Raw genomic sequence first — 21,634 nt, 5'->3', positions numbered from 1 at the left:
AAGCTGGGGGAAGACTATAAATCGATCTAACTTTCTAGTTCTTTCTCTTAGGTTGGATAAGTTTTCTGGTCTGGTATCCTTTTTTCCTGAGGGATGGATCCTATATTCAGTTTGTTTATGCTTAAACATGATTCCCTTTAATTTCACACAGGATGAGAGTTCCCTTGTGGCCTATCATTAGGATTCTGGGTTGGCAAGATCCCAGGTTCAATCCCTGGTCATGGAACTAAGATCCTGCAAGCTGCATGACACAGCTAAATAAATGAATAAATATCTTTTTAAAAAATAATAATTCACACATAAAGATGTTAATGTTATGTTTTGCCAGCATAGTGTTCATCATTATTTATTATCATTCTCTGAAAATGTTCTGTAATCTTGATGTCAGCAAAGTATGCACTTTGCCTTCCTCTTCAGTATGGCAAATGAATTTGCATTCATACATCAAGGTCTGTTTGTTCACCACGGCTGTGCAAAATGGTCATTTTTAGGCTTAAGATGCAGTATCGAGAATCAGTTTAATATTTGTTCCTGTGTTCAGGTCATACCTCAAATTCCATTTCATTAAAACTATAACTCTGTTTTCCAACCAGTCCAACCATCATCTTTGTTAGCATTTGTCGAGCACTTACTGTTTCAAGCACTATTGTTTTTTTTTTTTTTGCCACACTGGGTTTTCATTTGCTGCTTGCAGGCTTTCTCTTGTTGAAGGAGCAGGGGTATCTCACTGCAGTGGCTTCTCTTGTTATGGAGCATGGGATTTAGGCTCTTGGGCTTCATTAGTTGTGGGATATGGGCTTAGTTGCCCCACGGTATGTGAAATCTTCCTGGACCACGAATTGAACCTGTGTCTTCTGCCTTGACAAGCAGATTCTTGACCACTAGACCACCAGGGAATTCCTCAGACACTATCCTAAGTGCTTTATTGCAACACTGGTATCACATTTAATCCTTCCAAGGACCCTATAGGGCTTCCCTTTTGGCTCAGCTGGTAAAGAATCCACCTGCAATGCAGGAGACCTGGGTTTGATCCCCAGTTTGGGAAGATCCCCTGGAGAAGGAAATGGCAACCTAGAGAATTCCATGGACAGAGGAGAGAGACAGACTACAGTCCATGGAATCACAAAGAGTCGGACACGAGTGACTTTCACTTTTCACTTTTCAAGGACCCTGTGAGGCAGGTACTGATATAATCCTCATTTTAGACATTAGGAAAATGTAGGACACAGAAGTTAAATAATCTAGCCCAAGGTGTCACTGTGAGGATGCAAAGCCAGTCAGCCTGGCTCCACAGCCTGCCCGTGGCCAGGGTGGGACTGCTTCTCTAGAAGATGAATGCAGAGCCTGTGTGTGTATGTGTTAAGGAGTGTGTGAGTGACTAGTACAAAAGAATGAGAAGGATTTTGTGATGCTATCTGGTCATGTTTCATGTCTGTCCTGTGCATTTTGAATCAATTTTTAAAGGTAAGAAATAAGGTTTGACACACACGTCATAGACAGGCATCAGTGACAGTGTGGGAGATGGCAGATGCAATTGTCCTCTGGAGCCTTTACTGTGTTATTGCCAATCACTTTAACTTAAACAATTCGGAAGATCTTTCCTTCCATCTTCAGCTATCTCATTTCGCTGTGTGTGCATAAAAAGCTATCTTTGTCGCAAATGAAAACCGTTCAATATGAGTCTCAAAGGGCGTTTTTGGTTCCCATCCCAACAACTTTTGTTAGAGCAAATGGCAACCAAACCAATAGAATAACACAGTGAGATTAAGGGATTAGTATTGATCACAAAGTAATCCTTAGTATCAGTTCCTAAAACTTATTCTGTAGGCTAACTCCACTTTGGAGACCTGTATCCCTAGGAAAAATATAAGAGGAAAAATTTAAAACACTGGGATATCAAATTGTTGCATAAGCTCTGATATTAAGTCATTGGGGGCATAATGTCCTTTAAAAATGACAAATGTTGGGACTTCTCTGGTGGTCCAGAGGTTAAGACTCTGTGCTTCTACTGCAGAGGGTGAGGGTTTAATTCCTGGTCAGGGAACTAAGATCCTGCATGCTATGCAGCCAAAAAACAAAAAACAACCCCAAAACAACACGGGTGTGAAATGTGGACTTGATATAATTCATAATGTAATGTCAAACCCTCAAACCCTGTAATCTTGTATGCATGATTGCCTGAACTCTGGACACCAGGAAAGATCCAAAGAGGAAACCAGCTTGGTGATATGGTAAAGGGTTCATTGGGTTTTGTTTTGGCTGTTTCGTTTGTTACTAAATGGAAACCATGTCCTTCTCTCAGAAGACTGGAGATTCTTATTGGGTAGTTTGAACTGTTCAGCCTGTATCATCTCGCCTAAATGATCCCATTTTATTCCTCAACTTCTTTCCTTTCAGGACTCTCCCTCTGGAACCCAGACGGAAGTGCTCACATTTCCTGGTCCCCACCATGGTCTCAGGAGACAGAAGAGAGACTGGGTTATTCCTCCTATCAGCTGCCCAGAAAATGAGAAAGGCCCATTTCCTAAGTCGCTGGTCCAGGTACAGAAGGAAGTTCCCTATTTCTCTGGGAGGGAATTTGGCCGAGAAGGACCTAGGAGAGAAAGGGGAAACAACCAATGTCAGGATCCTTTCTTGCTCATTCATCTCTCTCTGCTTTGTCTCCAGATCAAATCTAACAAGGAGAAAGAAACTCAAGTTTTCTACAGCATCACTGGCCAAGGAGCTGATACACCCCCTGTCGGTGTTTTTATTATTGAAAGAGAAACAGGATGGTTAAAAGTGACACAGCCTCTGGATAGAGAACAGATTGCCAAGTACATTGTGAGTGTCTCTTAGAAGCTTGTTAATGATGGGGTTACATGTTTCCAAAATATTTTGGTCAACTCATGTTGGTCGTAGATCAGATGCTCTGGACGTTTGAAGAGCTTGACTTGTCTAGACCTGTCAATAAGGAGAAATGACAGGAGAACCTGGGAAAAACTAGGGGCTGTTTTTGTTAGGAATAAAGTTGGAGAGAGTCTCGAGGTATCAGACATGATCTTAGACCCAAGATGTCAACCTATTCTTGGGATTAAAAGTCCCTGACATAAAGGCAGATGGGCTTCCCTGCTGGCTCAGTGGTAAAGAATCCGCCTGCTGATGTAGGAGACGTAGGTTCAGTCTCTGGGTCAGGAAGATCCCCTGGCAGAGGAAATGACAACCCACTCCAGTATTCTTGTCTGGGAAATCCCATGGATAGAGGAACCTGGTAGACTACAGTCCACAGGGTCACAAAGAGTCAGACACAACTTAGCTACTAAACAACAATGATGACACAAAGGCAGAGGCTGGTGATGATGTTGGAGAACAAAAATCATTTCTGGGTCTTGAGAACAGGGAAGTTGGGAGGTAATGCCTTCATGCCAAATGCAGAAAGGTCTTGGGGAAACCCTAAACTCAAGTGTCCAGAGCAGATCTGACACTGCTTGGAGTAAGTCAGAGAGTCTCAGGTTTCCACCTTTATCTCCTAGCCCTGGTCCTCAGCCCCCATGTGGGCAATGGGGCCTTTGACCTGGTGTTCTTCAGCCCATGGGTCTTCCCATGTCATGGTCTTAACCAGTGCCATGACCTCACTGAAGCAGCAGCACATGTGTGGGATAAGTTCTGTGCTGGGGAGTCCTTACTTGAGTGGAAGAGAGTGGGGTCCAGTGGAGCCCACGCTGCTCTGATCGGACCACTTCTCCTACGTCCTCTTCCCGAGTAACCCTCACTTGGCTCTTGCAGCTCTTCTCTCATGCCGTGTCTTCAAACGGACAAGCCATTGAAGAGCCTATGGAGATTGTGATCACTGTGACCGACCAGAATGACAACAAGCCCCAGTTCACCCAGGAGGTCTTCAAGGGGTCTGTCCTGGAAGGCGCTCTTCCAGGTGTGTCCAGCCATGAGGAACTCAACACCCACCAAGACAATTTAGATTCTTTGGACTGCCCCCCTTCCCCAAGTGTTGGGGCTGGCATTTGGGGTCAGGCCTTTCATAGGCGCAGAACTTCTTTGGAAGATAGTGTGTGTGTAAAATATCCTCCTGACAGAAACATGTGGAAAATGTTCAAGCCCAGCTTAAGAAAGGAGCAATTTGGGCTTCCCTGGTGGTCCAGTGGCTAAGATTCCATACTCCAGAGATCTCACATGTCACAGCTAAGACTTGGGGCAGCTAAATAAACAAATAAAGAGCAGTTTAAGAATAACCTTCCCTGATTAAGAAATAGATCCTTGGGGACCTCCCTGGTGGTCCAGTGGTTTAGACTCCACACTTCGAATGCAGGGAGTGTAAGTTCAAACTAAAGATTCCCCATGCTGTGCAGCCAAGAAAAGTTAACAGATCTTGTTAGTAGTTTATGGCCCCTGTACAGTCCCTTCCTGATCACATTTTTCTCTCTATCCCCTGAAGGCAGCCACTACCCTGACTTTCATGGGCTTCCCTTGTGACTCAGCTGGTAAAGAATCCGCCTGCAATGCGGGAGACCTGTGTTGGGAAGATCCCTTGGAGAAGGGAAAGGCTACCCACTCTAGTATTCTGGCCTGGAGAATTCCCTAGACTGTACAGTCCATGGGGTCACAAAGAGTCGGACATAACTGAGCAACTTTCACCCTGACTTTTGTGATAATTATTCCCTTATTTTCATTCATCTTTTCTGATGTGTGTACTAAACACTGGGTAACACCTTGTTTTGCTTACTTTTCTACACAGTGACAAACAGTTTTCTAAGGTGGTTGAACCAATTTACACTCCTACCAGCAATATACGCCATGAAATTGTAAGACTTCTTTTTGGCCAGTCTGTTGAGTATGTGATTATATCTCAGTGTAATGTAAAATGGCATTTCTATGATTATTAATGGAATAAAGAAGCATCGTATGTTTGCTGACCATTTGGGTTTCTTTACAACTTATATGTTCAAGTCTTTTGCCCTTTTTTTTTTTCTCTTGGGCTTTTTGTCTTTCGTCTTTTGGTTCTCTCCTTCTCCCCACCTTCTGTCACCCTTCCCCACCCCACTGTTTGGTTTGGGGACTTTTACTTCCCCAACCAGAGATTCAACCTAGGCCCTTGGCAGTGAGAGCACAGAATCCTAACCACTGGACAACTAGGGAATTCCCTGCCTATTGATTCTTAGAGTTATTTCAGTATCCTGGTAACTAGTGCTTTGTCACAAATGTTATAAATATTTCCTTTCACCTTGAAGGCAGTGATCTCAGATGACCATTCTCTCAGGTGGAAATGTGGCTAAGAAGCGAATTGTGGAAATTTCTGGGATTTTTCCTCTCTTATGCACTATTCATTTAGTGTATGAGACAGAGCAAAAATGTTTCAGTTGAACTAAAATGTTTCAGTTGAACCAGCTGGGTTCTGGGAACACCATTAATTTATTTGGTAGAATGCTTTCTTCCTCCACTAGCACTTTGGTCAGAATTTTGGAAACGAATCTTCTTTGCTTCCAGGAACCTCTGTGATGCAGGTCACGGCCACAGATATAGATGACGAGGTGAACACCTACAACGCTGCCATCGGTTACAAAATCCTAGCCCAAGATCCCATGCTGCCGCACAACAAAATGTTCACCATCAACAAGGAAACAGGCGTCATCAGTGTGCTCACCACCGGGCTGGACCGTGAGGTCAGGGCTCAGGAGGATCCAGAGGGTGTGGAGGGCAAATACACATTAACCCGATTTCCTGGATGATGCAAAACTCTGCCAAGGCTGGTCACCATTTAGCATGGTGATGGTCTGAGCTTTGCATCTCAGGGTTTGTCTGGAGATTTGAGGCCAGACAGGCCGGTGGAGTTATTGGCATTTAAGCAGATGAAAAAGTAATCTGTTTCTCTGCTGGGAGCTGGGTGGGACCTGATGTAGCTGTGGGTCCTGACTCAGCTGTGTTTGATCTCTGCAGAGTTTTCCCACATACACCCTGATGGTCCAAGCAGCAGACCTTAACGGCGAAGGCTTGAGCACAACTGCAACGGCCGTGATCACAGTCTTGGACACCAATGATAATGCTCCCAGATTCAACCCAACCACGGTAACCCTGCCCCTTCTTAGACAGTCTCCAAAGAAAGGTCCTTGGTTGTTTCCCAGTATCTCAGGGGTGAACCCTTAGGTAACTTTTCCCAGACGAGTCAACTTCAGGCTAAAGAGCAAGCGGGTCGAGGTGCCAGTTGTCTGTCATCCTCAGCCTGATGCCTGTTGGCCTATGTTTCTGAGTTGCAAAATGCACCTCCTGAATCCATGTCCTTATATTGGGCATCTTGGTAGCAGATCTTACCAGGTTTTATCTGTTGAATAAATATCCTCTGGGTTTATACCAGGCACTGTCTTAGACACTGGGCATATTATCACAAACACAGCAGACAATAATTCTGTTCTCATGGAGCTTAAGAGTCTAGCTAGGGAAACATTAGACAACTAATTATTGTATGTAATTTTAGTAAATGCAGTCAAGAAGAAAGTACTGAGAACCTGAAGAAGTCAAGTTTTATTTCTGTGAAGACCCATCCCATAAATTTCCTTTATCTCTCATTAGCTACTGCTGTCTGCAAAAGAACACTGGAAATACAGTATTTTATCTGGGCATGTTGCTGCCATCAACCATGTATTAATGTTAGAGAAGAAGAGGAGAATGGATATTCAGTAGACAGCAGTGTCTGCCACTCTAGCCTAGGTTTTATGAGTTTAAGAGAAGCTTCGGACAGACAGTTTGATGCCCCAAATCAAGAGAAAGCTTGCTGCATAGCAAGAACTGAAAAATAGTGTAGTGAGCCAAATGAAACTGCCTCTTACAGAACCTTGTGAAATGAATCTAGAACTTCAGGATGTATCCTAAGTGCAGTGGGATGTTATCAAAGGGCAGGAGGTTATAATGGCCAGACTTCTATGAAAATTACTGGTACCACTGAGAGCAATGGGAGCAGAGGAGAGTAGGGGATAAACGACAGTGTCAGCAACTGGGCCAGAGTGTGCTGAGGGGTGTGGACAGGCAAGGCCTTGGCTCTTTCAGGTACCCACAGGGCACCTAAGTGCCGGCTGCTCCACTGACAGGAAATAAGGATCGTGCTCGTAGAGTGGGCACTTCTCCCAGACTCTTCTCAAAGTTTGGGCTCAAGAAAGGACTCCTTTAGACCCCTGAGTTCTGGCTCCACTGCTGGGTCTGAGTACATCCTAAGTGACCCATCTTTTCCTTTGCTCCTCAGTACGTGGGGTCGGTGCCTGAGAACGAGGCTAATGTGGCCATCACCACACTCACAGTGACCGATGCCGACGACCCCAACACCCCGGCATGGGAGGCTGTTTACACAGTATTAAATGATAACGAGAAGCAATTTATCGTCGTCACAGACCCAGTCACCAATGAAGGCACTCTGAAAACAGCTAAGGTTTGTATGGTTCCTGCAAGATGCAGAAATTGACCACCCAGCCAATGACCCTTGTCCCTGATGCCTTCTCCAGTGTAGCCTGGCGTGGCCTGGGTGGAGTGGGGGTAGATGGCTCTCCCAGTTGCCAGTGGACCATTTTTTTTTTGTTTTTGGCCCACACCTCATGACTTGTGGGATTTTAGTTCCCTGATCGGGGATTGAACCTGGGCCCTTGGCAGTGAGAGCCTAGGACTCACTGGACTACCAGGAAATACCATTTTTAAAAATACAGGTTTTAAAAAGCTGTATATTTTGTATGGGGGTATAGCCGATAAACAGTATTGTGGTAGCTTCAGGTGAACAGTGAAGAGACTTAGCCATACATATCCGTCTCTTTTAATACACTCTTTCTCTGAAACATTTGCCCATCTCCCACAACTGTTTTGCTGATGAGAAGAAAAATGGTTTATGGTTACTGCTATTTTGCCAGATGACTTTAGAAGTGGGACAGATATGCCTGTGAAAAACGTCTAGGAAACTCAAACCCTAAGAAGCTGAGTGATTTCTTTCTTGAAGTTAGTCAAAAAGTTAGCGAATCCCAAGATTAGCCCCAGACCTCCCCTTGAGCAAGTGAGGGGGTGCTTCATTTCTGAATCACTTAGTATGTAGTCTTTTCTCCCACTAAAGATTTGATGTCAAGGATTTCTCATGTTATTCTGTCAAAAAAAGAAAGAAGGTAGTATTGAGTTCCTTTCATGTACAAGGTCCTTCATAAAAGTTCCAGTTTATTCCTTACAGTGCCTCTGTGAGATAGTTTCTTTTCCTACATGTTTATGTGTGTGGAAACAGACCCTGAGGTTAAATTGCTGAAATCACACAGCTAGGAAATGTCCTCGCAGGATTTGAGCTTGCTGCTGACTGATTCTGAACTTCGTATTTTTGCCACTAAACTTACTGGGTTTAAAGAGATGACCAGGCAGCATTGTCTATCTATCCGCTGCCACACAAACAGCTTGTCAGCCTAGGATGTGAACATTCTTACTAGTCTTGGGTTAATAAATGACTCGGTGGGCTATGTTTATTAACAGAGGCTTCCCACTTGAGATTTCATGTAATTCATCTTTATTCTTTTCCTGGGGACCTCACCGTGAATTGGTTGCATATTAGTCATTGGGAGCTTTTTAAAAATACCAGCGTCCAGACCCCAGCCTCAGAGATTCCTATTCACTGGCTCTAGGGTTAGGACCCAGGCATCTGTTTTCTTTAAAAGTTCTCAAGGGAATTTCTTGGCAGTCCAGTGCTTAGGATTCTGTGCTCTCACTGCCAAGGGTCTAGGTTCAGTCCCTGATGGGAGAACTAATATCCCACAAGCTGCATGGCCAAAAAAAAAGTTCTCAAGTTAATTCTTTTCCTTTATAAAAATTTTTTTATTTATTTGGCTGTTCTGGGTCTTAGTTGGTGGCATGTGGGATCTCATTCCCTAATCAGAGATTGAACCCAGGCTCCCTGCACTGGGAGCTCAGAGCCTCTGCCATTGAATCAGCAGGGAAGTCCCTCAAGTTAATTCTTACTACAGCCAGATTTCAGAACCACTGATATATTGCTAACCAAAAAGGATTTAACTTGGTTTTTCTGTTCTTTAGGGCTTGGATTTTGAGGCCAAGCAGCAGTACATCCTGTACGTGGCAGTGACAAATGTGGCCCCCTTTGAAGTCACTCTCCCCACTTCCACAGCCACCGTCACTGTGGATGTGATAGATGTGAATGAAGCCCCCATCTTTGTGCCTCCTCAAAAGAGAGTGGAAGTGCCCGAGGACTTTGGCGTGGGCCTGGAGATCACATCCTATACTGCCCGGGAGCCAGACACATTTATGGAACAGAAGATCACGTAAGTGTGAGGGGCTTTCCATAGACGTGGAGCAACTGGGTGTGTGCGTATGTATGTGTATAAACTATTTTGTTCATGACATTTTATCATTGTTGGTCTGTGTAAGACCTTTATCTTGTTTGACTTGCTTGCTTATTTATTGAATATTTATTTGGCTGCATCAGGTCTTAGTCACAGCACACAGGATCTTTTTTGGACATGTGGAATCTCTCTTTTTTTTTTAACTTTTTATTTTGTTTTGGGGTATAGCTGATTAACAAGGTTGTGATAGTTTCAGGTGAACAGTGAAGGACTCAGTCATACATATACACCGTATGTGGAATCTTTCACTGCGTTGTGTGGGCTTCTCTAGTTGGGGTGCATGGACTTAGTTGCCCCACAGCATGTGGGATCTTAGTTCCCCAACCAGGGATCGAACTGTGTCACTTGCATTGGAAGGCAGATTCTTAACCACTGAACCACTGAGGAAGTCCCTGGCTTTTTTTTTTTTCCCTGCCTTTTGCCCCCATTTCCCACACCTTTTCTTTCCTCCATAGTCAGCCATTGTAGATTTACTGTGCTTCTCTCTCAAAGTATGATAGGAATGTGGTTTTAATTTATATACATGGCACCGTGTTGAAAGTAGCTTACTGTTTCTTTTTTTCCTCTAACTTGGAAGATACCTCTGTAATGTAAATCACAGCCACAGATGTTGAAAACACACAGACAAATCCGCCTACAACAATGCCCTTGTGGCCATGCATGAAAAAGAACGTTCTTCTTTTGAGGGCTGGGTCTGACTGCATGCTTGGTGCTCCAGTGTGACAATGGTGGAGGCACAAAGGGAAGACTATCAGCACAAATCCAAGCATGGCACGTCTGGGTCTTGTTAGCAAGGGCATGTTTTCCAGGGATAACAAAGACCTTGATCAGTATGCCCACTTCCTCTTCTCAGAGAGAGACTAATATTTACTTTAGAGGAAACTGTCAGAATGCTCTGAACTACTAAGAAAAAGTTATGCAAATCCAGAGTAGAGTCAGGCTTAGTGATTAACTGAGCATATTCATGTTTAGGGGAGGGGTGTTTGCATTCTAGTATCATTGCCTGTAACTTATTATATGTAAATGGAACAAAAAGTTTAAGTGCAACCTCAATTTTTGAGGTTATCCTGGGAAGTGAGGTCATCCTGGCACCCTGATTGGAATGACTCATAAATACCTTTAAACTGTGCGTGTGCATGGTACGGGATGGACCGGGTGAAGGTTCCAGGTAGTGATCCTCACAGCTGCTAGAAGCAATGGGATTGAGGATAATGAGAAGTTTTTAATGGAGGAACTCAGCTGGGATCATCCAAACCTCCTGATAGATGTCAACATCTACTGAAAAAGCAAGGACAGCCCAATACGACGTGCCACTCAATGTGATAAATATTTGAGACAAGAAAGGCTGAAACAGAATCTAATCAAGCCTTAGGTCTGATTTAGATGCAATGCAGAGAATGAACAAATTAAATGCCACAAGGAAGAAGTCAGTCAAATACAGAATATGGGAGCTCTATGTCCAATGACTGGGTTTCTTCACAAATAATGACAAAAAGGCGAAGGTCTTAATCTTCCATAGATTAAGGATATTAATTAAGAGACAAATCAACCAACTGTAATGTGTTTGAAGACAGAGTCAAACAATCCAACTATAAAAAACATCCTTGAGGCAAATAGAGAAACTTGCACATACAACAGACATTATTAAGTACTTATTATTTTTGCTAGATGTGTTAGTGACGTGATATTATAGGATTTTTGTTTTGGAAATAAAGCCTGGGATTCTATGTTTTCCAGGCTATGTTAATATTTTAGCTTGTGGTAGCGAAACAGATGTTCAAAGCATCTATTTGGGGGAAGTTAAAGGATCAAGTCTTAATAATGTTTGCAGAGACCCTTACCCCTGGAATAAAGACCACTCTGTATATGTAGTTCATTGCTGTGCACTTCTTAGGTCCTGAGGATAAGTCCACAATTATCTAGGACCCTTTCCTCCTTCAGTTTCTTTATTTCCCTTTCTGAGCCTTTCCATGACCTCGACAGGTAACTGGGCAGTGTATCTGTTTCTCGTGTTTATGTTTCTTCTGATTCTGGTATTCCTAATAAGATGCTGCTTAACAAGATTTTCTTGGCATTTTTATTTATTTATTTATTTTTGACTGTGTAGGACCAGAAGGAACTTTACCCTCCCTGGCACTTCCCATTAAATGCCAATAGTGCAACACATCTCCAAGTCACTGTATCAACACAGATCTCCAAATGCTCATGGCAGAGATGCTGGGTGCCATATTGTGACCAGTTGAGAATTACTGTACCCTTTGGGGGCTGGTCTGAGAGAAACTAAAGAAATCTGATGTCTGGGACTTCCTTGGTGGTCCAGTGGTTAAGTATCAGCCTTGCAATGCAGGAAACATGGGTTCAATTCCTGGTTGGGGAACTAAGATCCTACTTGGCACATGCAGAGCAGCTAAGCCCAAGTGCCACAACTAATGAGCCTGCACACAGCAACTAGAGAGTCCACGCACCACAACAAAAGATCCTGAGTGCCACAGCTAAGACCTGGAGCAGCCAAGTAAATAAATTAAAAACAAAACGAAAAACATGGCCGCAAACTGTTTATAAAGAAAAGAAAGAAATCTGACATTTAAATGCTGTGTCCGATCCTGGATTAGATTCTAAATGGGGCAGGGGTGAGTGGGGATGCTGTGAAGGACAGTTCTGAGGAAGCTGACAGTTTGAATATGTACCATGTATGAAGTGATGTTTCCTGAAATTGAAAATCAAATTATAGTTATATAAGAGAATCCCTCTGTTATTAGGAGGAAACAAACTGAAGTATTCATCAGTAAAGGAACATGGTGTCTGCAACTTATTCTCAAATGGTTTAGCAAAACAAGAATTTATGTCTATATGTGCATCCAATTATGTATATGGCAAAATATTGACAATGGGTGAATCTGGATGAAGGGTATGTGGATGGTCCTCAAACCTTTCTGGTAGAATTTCTATAGATGTGATTTTTTTGTTTTTTAATGAAATAGGGAAGCAAAGTATATATCAACAAAGAGGAACCTTCACCTTCTTCAGCCATCTGCTGTTTGCTGTTCCTGTTCTAAACCAGAGCTTGTGTCTTTCCAGGTATCGGATTTGGAGGGACACTGCCAACTGGCTGGAGATTAATCCAGAAACGGGTGCCATTTCCACTCGGGCTGAGTTGGACAGAGAGGATGTCGATCATGTGAAGAACAGCACGTACACGGCCCTGATTATAGCCACTGACAATGGTGAGGATGCCCCTACCATCGAGTGTTTGCCGTCTCCCGCTCCTAAATAGCTTACCTCCTTGCCCCTGTCCTTTTGGAGGCATGAGTTCTTTCTTTTTCTTTCATTCTTAAAGCATTCTCAAAATAATTGTCCAAAGTGCACGAATTTAGGTCAAGCAGAAGTTCCTTTTTACCACTCGCTCTGTAACTCCATAGGAGCCAGACGGCCTGGGCTTAGATCCTAGCACCAAAGCTTAATACCTGTGTGAACTTGAATTTCTTACCTAATTTTTATGTCTCTTACTTCTTTTATCCGACAAAATGATAATACTCTATCTAGCTTAAATTTATGTAGAAGTGTTTGGAAGGGTGCCTGCTAACCTATTCTATGCTCTGTAAGGACTGCCATTTCTTTATATTATCATCACCATTAGTGAAGTGTGGCTCCTTCCAGACTCTGTGTATTCGAATACATTTATATACATATGGAAATATGGTTTATTATAAAACTACTGTCTGATTTATAGCCTATTTTTGTTTTTATTACAAAACAAACTATTATCATATGCGTGTTTAATTTTTTTCCCTTGAACATATGCCTTGAAGACGCAGAGATCTATCTTGGCACATTGTAGATCTGCCTCTTTTCAGTAAAATGTTACACGGATGATTCTTTACCAGCTGAGCTACCAGGGAAGCCCTATGCAGATATAGCATAATTTAACCGTTCACACATTAAAAAACACCAGGATTGTTTCCAGTTCTCCATTATTTCTGTGAATGATAGTAAACATCCTTGTACATGCCTCTGGGGGCAAGTGTTTCTCTCAGATAGATATTCAGAAGCGGAATTACTGTTAAAGAGAACTGCTAGTTCCTCTGGTTAAGTCTCTTTCCCTCTCTCTCCCCAAAGGACATTGTGCTTAGTGAAATAAACCAGTCACAAAATGACAAATACTGTGTGATTCCACTTAGATGAGATTTTAATGTGGTCAGATTCATAGAGACAAAGTAGAATGGTGGTTCCCAGGAACTGGAAGGGGAAACGAGAAATTGTTTAGTGGGTACAGAATTCAGTTTTGTGAGAAAGTTATGGAGAGCTGTTTCACAGCATGTGATTATACCAACACTATTGAACTGTACATTTTAAAATGGTTAAAATGGTAAATTTCTTTAATTCACAATTTTTTGAAGAGGTTAAAAAAATCACTACAGCCACCCAGGTATAAATATTTATGGATTTGAGATATATTCCTCTGGGCTTTTTTTCCCTATGATTCCTTGAGGACCTTCCTTTTGTATTACCAAGTGCTATGTCAAGATGTGAAAGAAATACAAACAGAAATATGTACAAATCTCCAAATTTTGCTTGAAAATTGATTTGCAGTGATTTTAAAAGGTTCAACTCTGTGATAATGACCCTAAGAGCCTTGGAAGTTCAGAGAGGGTGAATGAATAGAGGGCGATGAGGATTTTTTTTTTTCTTTCTTTATTTGGCTGCATCAGGTCTTAGTTTCTGCATGTAGGCTCTTCAATCTTCCTGGTGGCGTGCAGCTTTTTAATTGTGGCATGTGGGATCTAGTTCCCTGACCAGGGATTGAACCCGTGAACCCTGCATCAGGAGCACAGATTCTTTGCCACTGGACCTCCTGGGGAAGTCCTGTGATGAGGAATTTTTAGAGTGGTTTAAAATATATATTTTTTAAGTTTCATTGAAGTATAGTTGACTTATAATGTATTAATTTCTTCTGTACAGCAGAGTGACTTAGTTATATACATATATATTCTTTTTCATATTCTTTTCCATTATGATTCGCCATAGGATACTGAATACAGCTCCCTGTGCTATACTGTAGGACCTTGTTGTGTACCCATCCTATATGTAATAGTTTGCCTCCGCTAATCCCAAGCTCATCTCATTCCTTCCCTTCCCTACCCACCTCCCACCCTGGCATAGAGAGGATAAATTTAATGGATGAATAAAGTTATGTATGAAGACAGAGGGAGTCCTTGGTGTGAGAAATAACTTGAGTAACTGTTATCAAAGTGAGGAATAAGCAAGTCAGAGGTCTGCCCATCCAGGAGTTGAGGGTGGCTGGGGACCGGCAGGAGGGGCGGCTCTGGAGGGGAGCTTGGGGTTTGGTCCTGTAGCCCTGAAGAGCCAGAACAAGATTTGGATTCGGTCTGATGGGAGGCAGTAGGGATTCATTGGTCGTCCTGAGCTGTGACATTTCCTCTGTACTAGGTTCTCCACCTGCCACTGGGACAGGCACCCTGCTCTTGTTCCTCGATGATGTGAATGACAATGGCCCCGTACCAGAACCCCGGACCATGGACTTCTGCCAGAGGAATCCTGAGCCTCACATCATCAACATCAATGATCCTGATCTCCCTCCGAACACCTCCCCCTTTACAGCAGAACTGACACATGGGGCGAGTGTCAATTGGACCATTGAGTACAATGACCAAGGTGGGCACCAGAGCCTTTCTTATTTTGGAAACTTTGCTCTGACCCTCTGCTTCCCCTCCCCTGCCCTTCTGAATTTCGCTTCTCAGTATCCACTTGTCACTCCTTTTAAGGTATGTTTCCTGGTCCCTTCTACATTTGTGACATTGAACCAAAGGTCCTTTTGTGTTTCTCCCATCTTAGTCTGTGACATGCTGCCTATTAAGCTGCAGCTCAAATAGTTGTCATCTTCACTCGGTTTTGGAATGTCTCTAGTTCCTTAATCAGTTTAGTCTGGAATGAACTTTTTCTCTTCCAATCCCCTCATTTTTTGTTGCTTCCTCCAGAACGTGAGTCTCTGATTTTGAAGCCAAAGAAAACCTTAGAGCTGGGTGACCACAAAATCAATCTCAAGCTCATAGACAACCAGAACAAAGACCAGGTGACCACACTTGATGTGCACGTGTGTGACTGTGATGGGATCGTCAGCAACTGCAGGAAGGCCACGGTCTATGCCGAAGCAGGATTGCAAGTTCCCGCCATCCTGGGGATCCTCGGAGGCATCCTTGCTTTTCTGAGTAAGTACTGCTGGCGAGTGTTCCAGCCTTTTGCTTCTACAATGTTAACTGTATATAACCCAAGATCAGATGAAAACCTTGAAAATTAATTAATAGATTTTAAAGTTTATCTTAAGATAAAGCATATGCCAAGTAATTTTTTTGCTGTCATTTATTTTTAATTTTTAAATTTTTTAATGTTTTTTCATTGTGTGCTATGTGATTTTATAGACTGTGCCCCACCCCCATAACTGAATAATAATAATATGTATGTATCAGAAACCTTGAGGCTGATACAGCCCTTGTCGCAAACCATCAACAGCTCTAACTCAAAGAATCAAAGCCACAGTCTCCCCAGAGGTCCACAAGAGGTCCCTCCGCTGACCTGGCCTTTCCTTAATCACACCAATTTGCTCCTGCTGCAAGGCCTTTACTTGGACCATTTCTGCTCCCGGAGTACTTTGCCCCAGATTTTGAGAAATGACTGATGGGTTTAAGGTCCAATTAAAGACCACACTTGAGGTCACGTGTACTTGTCTACTGTGTTGTGCTGCATATATTAACTTCAGGGCTGTGAAGACATGTAAGTTGCCTAACAGCCGTCTATCCAGTCTGTGCTGGCTGCTGCTTACATCCTTGCTGATTTGTGGCTCTCATCTCTCTCTTCCCTACTCCAGTCCTTATTTTGCTGCTTCTGCTACTTGTTCGGAGGAGAAGGGTGGTCAAAGAGCCCTTACTGCCCCCAGAAGATGACACCCGGGACAATGTGTATTACTATGATGAAGAAGGAGGTGGAGAAGAAGATCAGGTGGGTGTTGAAAACCATGGCACAAAGCTTAATGGCAATCTCTTTATTTGGAGGAAGCAATGATTAGAAGAAGGCAGACATGTAAAATAGTTCCGCGTCACTTTGTGTATTTTTTTTAAAGACCTTACCCAAGAAAACAGATGTTGTCATTAACCAACATCATTAATAAACATTGTTAACATTTATTTTGTTCCTGCACTCAGATAGGTTCCATGTAATTCCTGCCTTCTTTGTCCCGGAAAAGTACACTTAAAGCCTTTGCCTCTGTCACATGTTTTAATGTTCCATTGGTCAAAGCAAGTCAAAGGATAAAGCCCCACATAAATAGATTTCTGTTCTTTTCACAGAGGATATGGTGGGAAAGGAGTGAATATTTGTTGAATAATAATCTAATAATCATATCCTTTGAAAAGTTCTTAAAACAATCTCCATCTCTTCCCACAAGTGTTCCTCACAAGGCTTTTATGTTATATCTCCTTCCAGTGCTTTTTTGGAGATTCATAGGTTGAGAACTACCATTTCAGGAAAAAAAACAAACAAACAAACTGCTATTTCAGATTACATTGGTACATGGTTGTAGATATCATACAGCTGACACTTAAGGCCTCATCCAGTACTATAATATGTAAACCATATATGACCCTGTGTTTATGACTGTTTCTATTTTACTCTTTACCCTGTTTTTACTTTTTCTCTAAAGGACTTTGACTTGAGCCAGTTACATAGGGGCCTGGATGCTCGGCCTGAAGTGACTCGAAATGACGTGGCACCAACCCTCATGAGTGTGCCCCAGTACCGACCCCGCCCTGCCAATCCTGATGAAATTGGAAACTTTATTGATGAAGTAAGTAAGCAAGCACAGTCAAAAGTCAAGGCACAACAAGCTTATCTGTAAATTTGGAGAGAAGCAATTGCGTCAAAAGTGAGAAAAAGTCTTTAGGTTCTTTCCTTTACCATGTTTTCATCTTGTATGATCCCTGAGCTACCTCCTCTTTCCCACCTATTTTTTTTTTTTTTAATTTGTGCCTCATCTAAATTTCAGAACTAAAAGCACTTTGAATTAGTCTTTGGGAATTTGCAAAGTCTATACTGAAAAACTGAGACTTGTTTGAAAAGATTTAATAGAATTAGGAAGGAAAAAGAGATTCAAAGTAGATTCAGTTTGGTTTCACTAATGGGTCTCTTTCCCTGCATTGCACTGGGATGTAATATTAAATGTGTAATTGCAAGGCTACTTGAGGGCCACAAAAATAGCTTCCATTCTGTATATGTCAGAAATGCATTCAGCTATAAATACCAGAAGCTTAAATAGATACGATACCTTGTGCAAATAGAAGACTGAGGTAAGTAGTCTAGGCTGGAGCATCAGCTTTTTCCATCTTTCTGCTGCATGATCTAAGCATGTAGATCCTTGTTCTCATGCTTGTTGCCTCCTGATCACAAGATGGCTGCCACGCTTCCAGGCCTTGGGCCTGTTTTCCATTCAAGAAGTAGGAAGAGTGGAGCAGAGGACCAAAATCTTTCTAGCAAACTGTTAGGCAAGAAAGAAATTCATCCTTTAGGTTATTGGTCAGGACTTTTAATTAGCTTCAGGTAGGATGAGGAAGAAATGGTGGGATTAAGCAAAGAACCAGGGAAAATAATAGTCCAGTGGGATCTGTTTCCTTAAACTATGTTACCTGATTACTTACTCAGTCACTGGAATGATTTTCAGGGCTGGTCTGATGGTCCACTGGCCTTCAGTGAGACTTCATGGCTTTTAGCTTTCTAGGGGAGTTGTCATCACCAGGGACTCTAAAAGCACAGCTGTGTTGGACAGGACCAAGCCAGATCCATTCTAGCACTGGGTCTTAGAGAAAATTGAGAACAGGAAGGGCCAGTTTAAACCATCCCTTTAGATACATCTGGATCAGGTCTTTTCCTCCATTTATGTTTATTTGTGCTTGTAGCTGTTTCTTAATTACAAAAGTAAAATGTTTGCTATTTTAAAAATATAAATTATGAAAATATATATAAAGAAAAGAATGTAAATCCTATGGACAGAGAATCTCATGAACAGAGGAACCCAGTGGGTCACAAAGAGTCGGACACAACTGAAGCGACTTAGCACGCACACAAGACTATCCTGGAATGACTGTTTTTAGTCTGTCCATTTGGATTGGCTGGTGCTCATCTCCCCTGCCTACATATAACTTACCACTTTTAACATTCTACTACAGACTTTTTCCTTTCATTAGAAATATATAATGACCATCTTCTTTTCCAGTCTGTATTAAGTTTACTTTGTTGGTGTTTCTGCAGGATGGTTGCATTGTTGTGTGTTGTGTGCATTTTGCTTTATTCACCAAGAGAAGGTATTTTGCTTAAGATGACAGGTGTGCAATTCCTCTCAATAAAAGATCCTATTGTCTTCCTTCTGTAGAACCTGAAGGCAGCTGATAGTGACCCCACTGCCCCACCCTATGACTCTCTGCTGGTGTTTGATTATGAAGGAAGTGGTTCCGAAGCTGCTACTCTGAGCTCCCTGAACTCCTCAGAGTCAGACCAAGACCAGGACTATGACTACCTGAATGAATGGGGCAATCGCTTCAAGAAGCTGGCGGACATGTATGGAGGTGGCGAGGATGACTAAGGGACTCAAGACTGATGGGAAGAGAGATGGGTCCCTACACTCGTGTGATGGAAAATGCGGGAAACATACTCCTGGTTGTTTGCCAGCTCCCTTCACTTGGGATACGTTTCTGGAGAAGAGACTGATCAGTGATAGCATAGTCCTGATTTCCACTTCATAGATCTAATCTGTGTACTAGAACGATTTAGACTTATTCCTTGAATAATCTTTTTCCTTTCATCATTGTTGACATGGTGATGATGTCCAAAAGACTCCTAAATTTTAATACTTCAAAAGAATAGTTTCAGTCTCAGAAGTTTCTGCTAGGAACTTACAGATTTCCTTAAGGGCGTTGTCTCATTTTTTAAAAGGAAGGGGAGGGGTCAATTTCCCTACTGTGTGTGTGTATATATATATATATGTAAATTGTGTGCTTTTGTTCCTCCCGTCACTGCACTGATGTCCTGTGTTCTGAGATCCACTCTTACTCCTTCTGAATTTTATTACATTTCTCTGATGCAGACATTATTGGGCCCTTTTAGGGAAAGAGGATTATGTCTTAGGCTGGCCATGTACTGTGTGGGTATTGTGTACTCTTAAGACCTTAACAGCTTAACGGTTTTTCATTTTTATCTTCTGAGTATGTAACTTGTAATGGGCATCTATCCAGTTAACTTGTTCTGAGTAAGGGTGTTGGTCATGTGAATGTCATTACAAGGTACTTTGATTCTAAATAGGGAGGCTGGGCCAGAAAAGGTGGTGAGTTTCAGGTGCCACTGAACTTTTTTTTTTTGACCGCACTGCAAGACATGGGGAATCTTAGTTCCCTGACTAAGGATTAGACCTGCGTCCCTTAACAGGGGAATTGAGGATTCTTAACCACTGGACCACCAGGGAAGTCCCACTACTAGACTTCTAATGTTTATTTATCGCTAAAACAAAAGAGTGATATATTCCAGGACTTAGAATAGTGCCTCAAGTGCTGTAGCCAAAGACAGAAGCTGGCAAGAGGGCACAGCAGAGGGCAAATGTGAAAAATGGGCTTCGAGATGGCAGGGGCAATTGCCACTAAGCCTGGCAATTGAGCCAGCTGAGGCTGAAGACAGTTGAGGTGGCTCTACCTCCACCCCCTGGAAATTCTGAACTAGAGGAATCTCAACATGTGTTTCTTGCCAGGATCCTTGGACCCAAAGCACAGAATCCCCAAGCCTGCTTTTGTTGATATTTATAGAGAATGCTAGCTGGTCTGGACACATTTGCCCCAAATTTCAGCTATGAAACTTGAGAATATTTTTCAAATCCAATTTGTTTTTCCTTTGCAGAGGAAGAAAACACTTGCTGAAAGGGTGTTAGCAAAGGAAGGTGAGGGTAGGAAGTACATTAATTTGGATCTTCTTTTAGTTGAAATGCATCTTTTAAGAAACTTTTGACAACCATAGACAAGAATTTTATCTAAATTACTTCCCTACCTATCAACTGTTTTTAGAAGAAAAGGAACATCTCTCAACCACTTCTTAGAATTGTCTTGATTTTTCAGCAATTTAAACTCTAATGTAGTTCTACGTAGAGAATGTCACTATAGTTTTGAGTGTAATATGCGTGTGGGTGCCGATAATTTTGTATTTTCTTTGGGAGTGGAAAAGGAAAGCAATTCAAGCTGCAAAAATTATTCTTATTTGTTTTTTATAAATTTTATTAAAGAATTTTGTTACACCATTGTCAAACTTCTTTTATTTGATTGCAAAATTCCAGGTCAGACAAATGGTAGGTAAGCTCATTCAAAACATGGAGAGAGAAGCTTCATATTAAAATGTCGATTCCTGAACTTCGTGTCATTCTGTTGGGACTGAATAGGGGGAAGGGGAAACTGTGTTTCTAAGGTCAATTTATTTGAAGGATATCCATCCATGCCGTGTGTGATGTGGCATGTGGTGAAACCAATAAAATCTCTTTGTCAGGGGGAAGCTACTGTGGGTTGCACGGAGGGATAGAAAGAAGCAAGGCTGGGGCTTCCCTGGCAGTCCAGTGGCTAACACTCTGTGCTGCTAATGCAGGAGGCTTGAGTTTCATCCCTGGTCAGGAAACTAGATCCCACATGCTGCAACTAAAGATTCCATCTGCCACAACTAAGACCTGGTGCAGCCAAATAAATATTTTTTGAAAAATGTAGTTTCTAATTTAAAGATGTTTTAGTAGGTTTTATTTAAGGAAGAGATGAAGATCCAGGTGCCATTTATTAAGCATCCCTTCTGTGGCAGACATAGCTAAATACTTGAGGACAAACAGTATCACTTTGATTCCCCAAGATAGCCTCGTGAAAATGATTCTGTTACCTTTGAGAGTAGGAAATGGCTGATGGCATAGGGCTGGAGTCCAGAGAAATGGGAGTGACTAGGAAGGGGCCTGACTCACTGAGGAGAGAATTAAACGAACCATTTCTTCCCCCAGTGGCATGGTCTTGCATATGGAACACATCCCATTTCCTAAGGCTTTCAGCAGCTAAGTACTGAAGAGCAGTCATCAGTCATGACGTCAGGCTAACTTAAGGGATCTCAAAGAGAAGCAGGACAGCCTCTTGGGAGCAGTCTCACAGAGAGGGTGTTAGAGCCAGGTGTTGGAGCCGGTTGTGACCATGGTAGGCGAGGTTACTGAC

At 42.4% G+C, this 21,634-nt stretch overlaps 1 protein-coding gene across 1 annotated transcript in view; it reads left to right on the top strand.

The window, feature by feature from the left end:
- The window catches only part of CDH1 (cadherin 1), a 72,637-nt gene extending 51,938 nt beyond the window's left edge, over positions 1 to 20,699 (top strand). Inside the window, exons 4-16 of the mRNA XM_005896515.3 lie at positions 2,398 to 2,541; positions 2,668 to 2,823; positions 3,766 to 3,910; positions 5,479 to 5,654; positions 5,929 to 6,057; positions 7,226 to 7,408; positions 9,031 to 9,275; positions 12,435 to 12,580; positions 14,805 to 15,029; positions 15,353 to 15,583; positions 16,240 to 16,370; positions 17,071 to 17,214; positions 18,793 to 20,699. Of these exons, the coding sequence (XP_005896577.1) occupies positions 2,398 to 2,541; positions 2,668 to 2,823; positions 3,766 to 3,910; positions 5,479 to 5,654; positions 5,929 to 6,057; positions 7,226 to 7,408; positions 9,031 to 9,275; positions 12,435 to 12,580; positions 14,805 to 15,029; positions 15,353 to 15,583; positions 16,240 to 16,370; positions 17,071 to 17,214; positions 18,793 to 19,002 (2,265 nt within the window). The 3' untranslated portion in view covers positions 19,003 to 20,699. The remainder of the gene's footprint in view (positions 1 to 2,397; positions 2,542 to 2,667; positions 2,824 to 3,765; positions 3,911 to 5,478; positions 5,655 to 5,928; positions 6,058 to 7,225; positions 7,409 to 9,030; positions 9,276 to 12,434; positions 12,581 to 14,804; positions 15,030 to 15,352; positions 15,584 to 16,239; positions 16,371 to 17,070; positions 17,215 to 18,792) is intronic.
- Positions 20,700 to 21,634: the final 935 nt, after the last annotated feature.

Source organism: Bos mutus, chromosome 18, assembly GCF_027580195.1.
Source record: "Bos mutus isolate GX-2022 chromosome 18, NWIPB_WYAK_1.1, whole genome shotgun sequence".
Taxonomy (NCBI): domain Eukaryota; kingdom Metazoa; phylum Chordata; class Mammalia; order Artiodactyla; family Bovidae; genus Bos; species Bos mutus.
The sequence above is the reverse complement of the archived record's forward strand: the minus strand, read 5'-3'. Positions and strand labels throughout refer to the sequence as shown.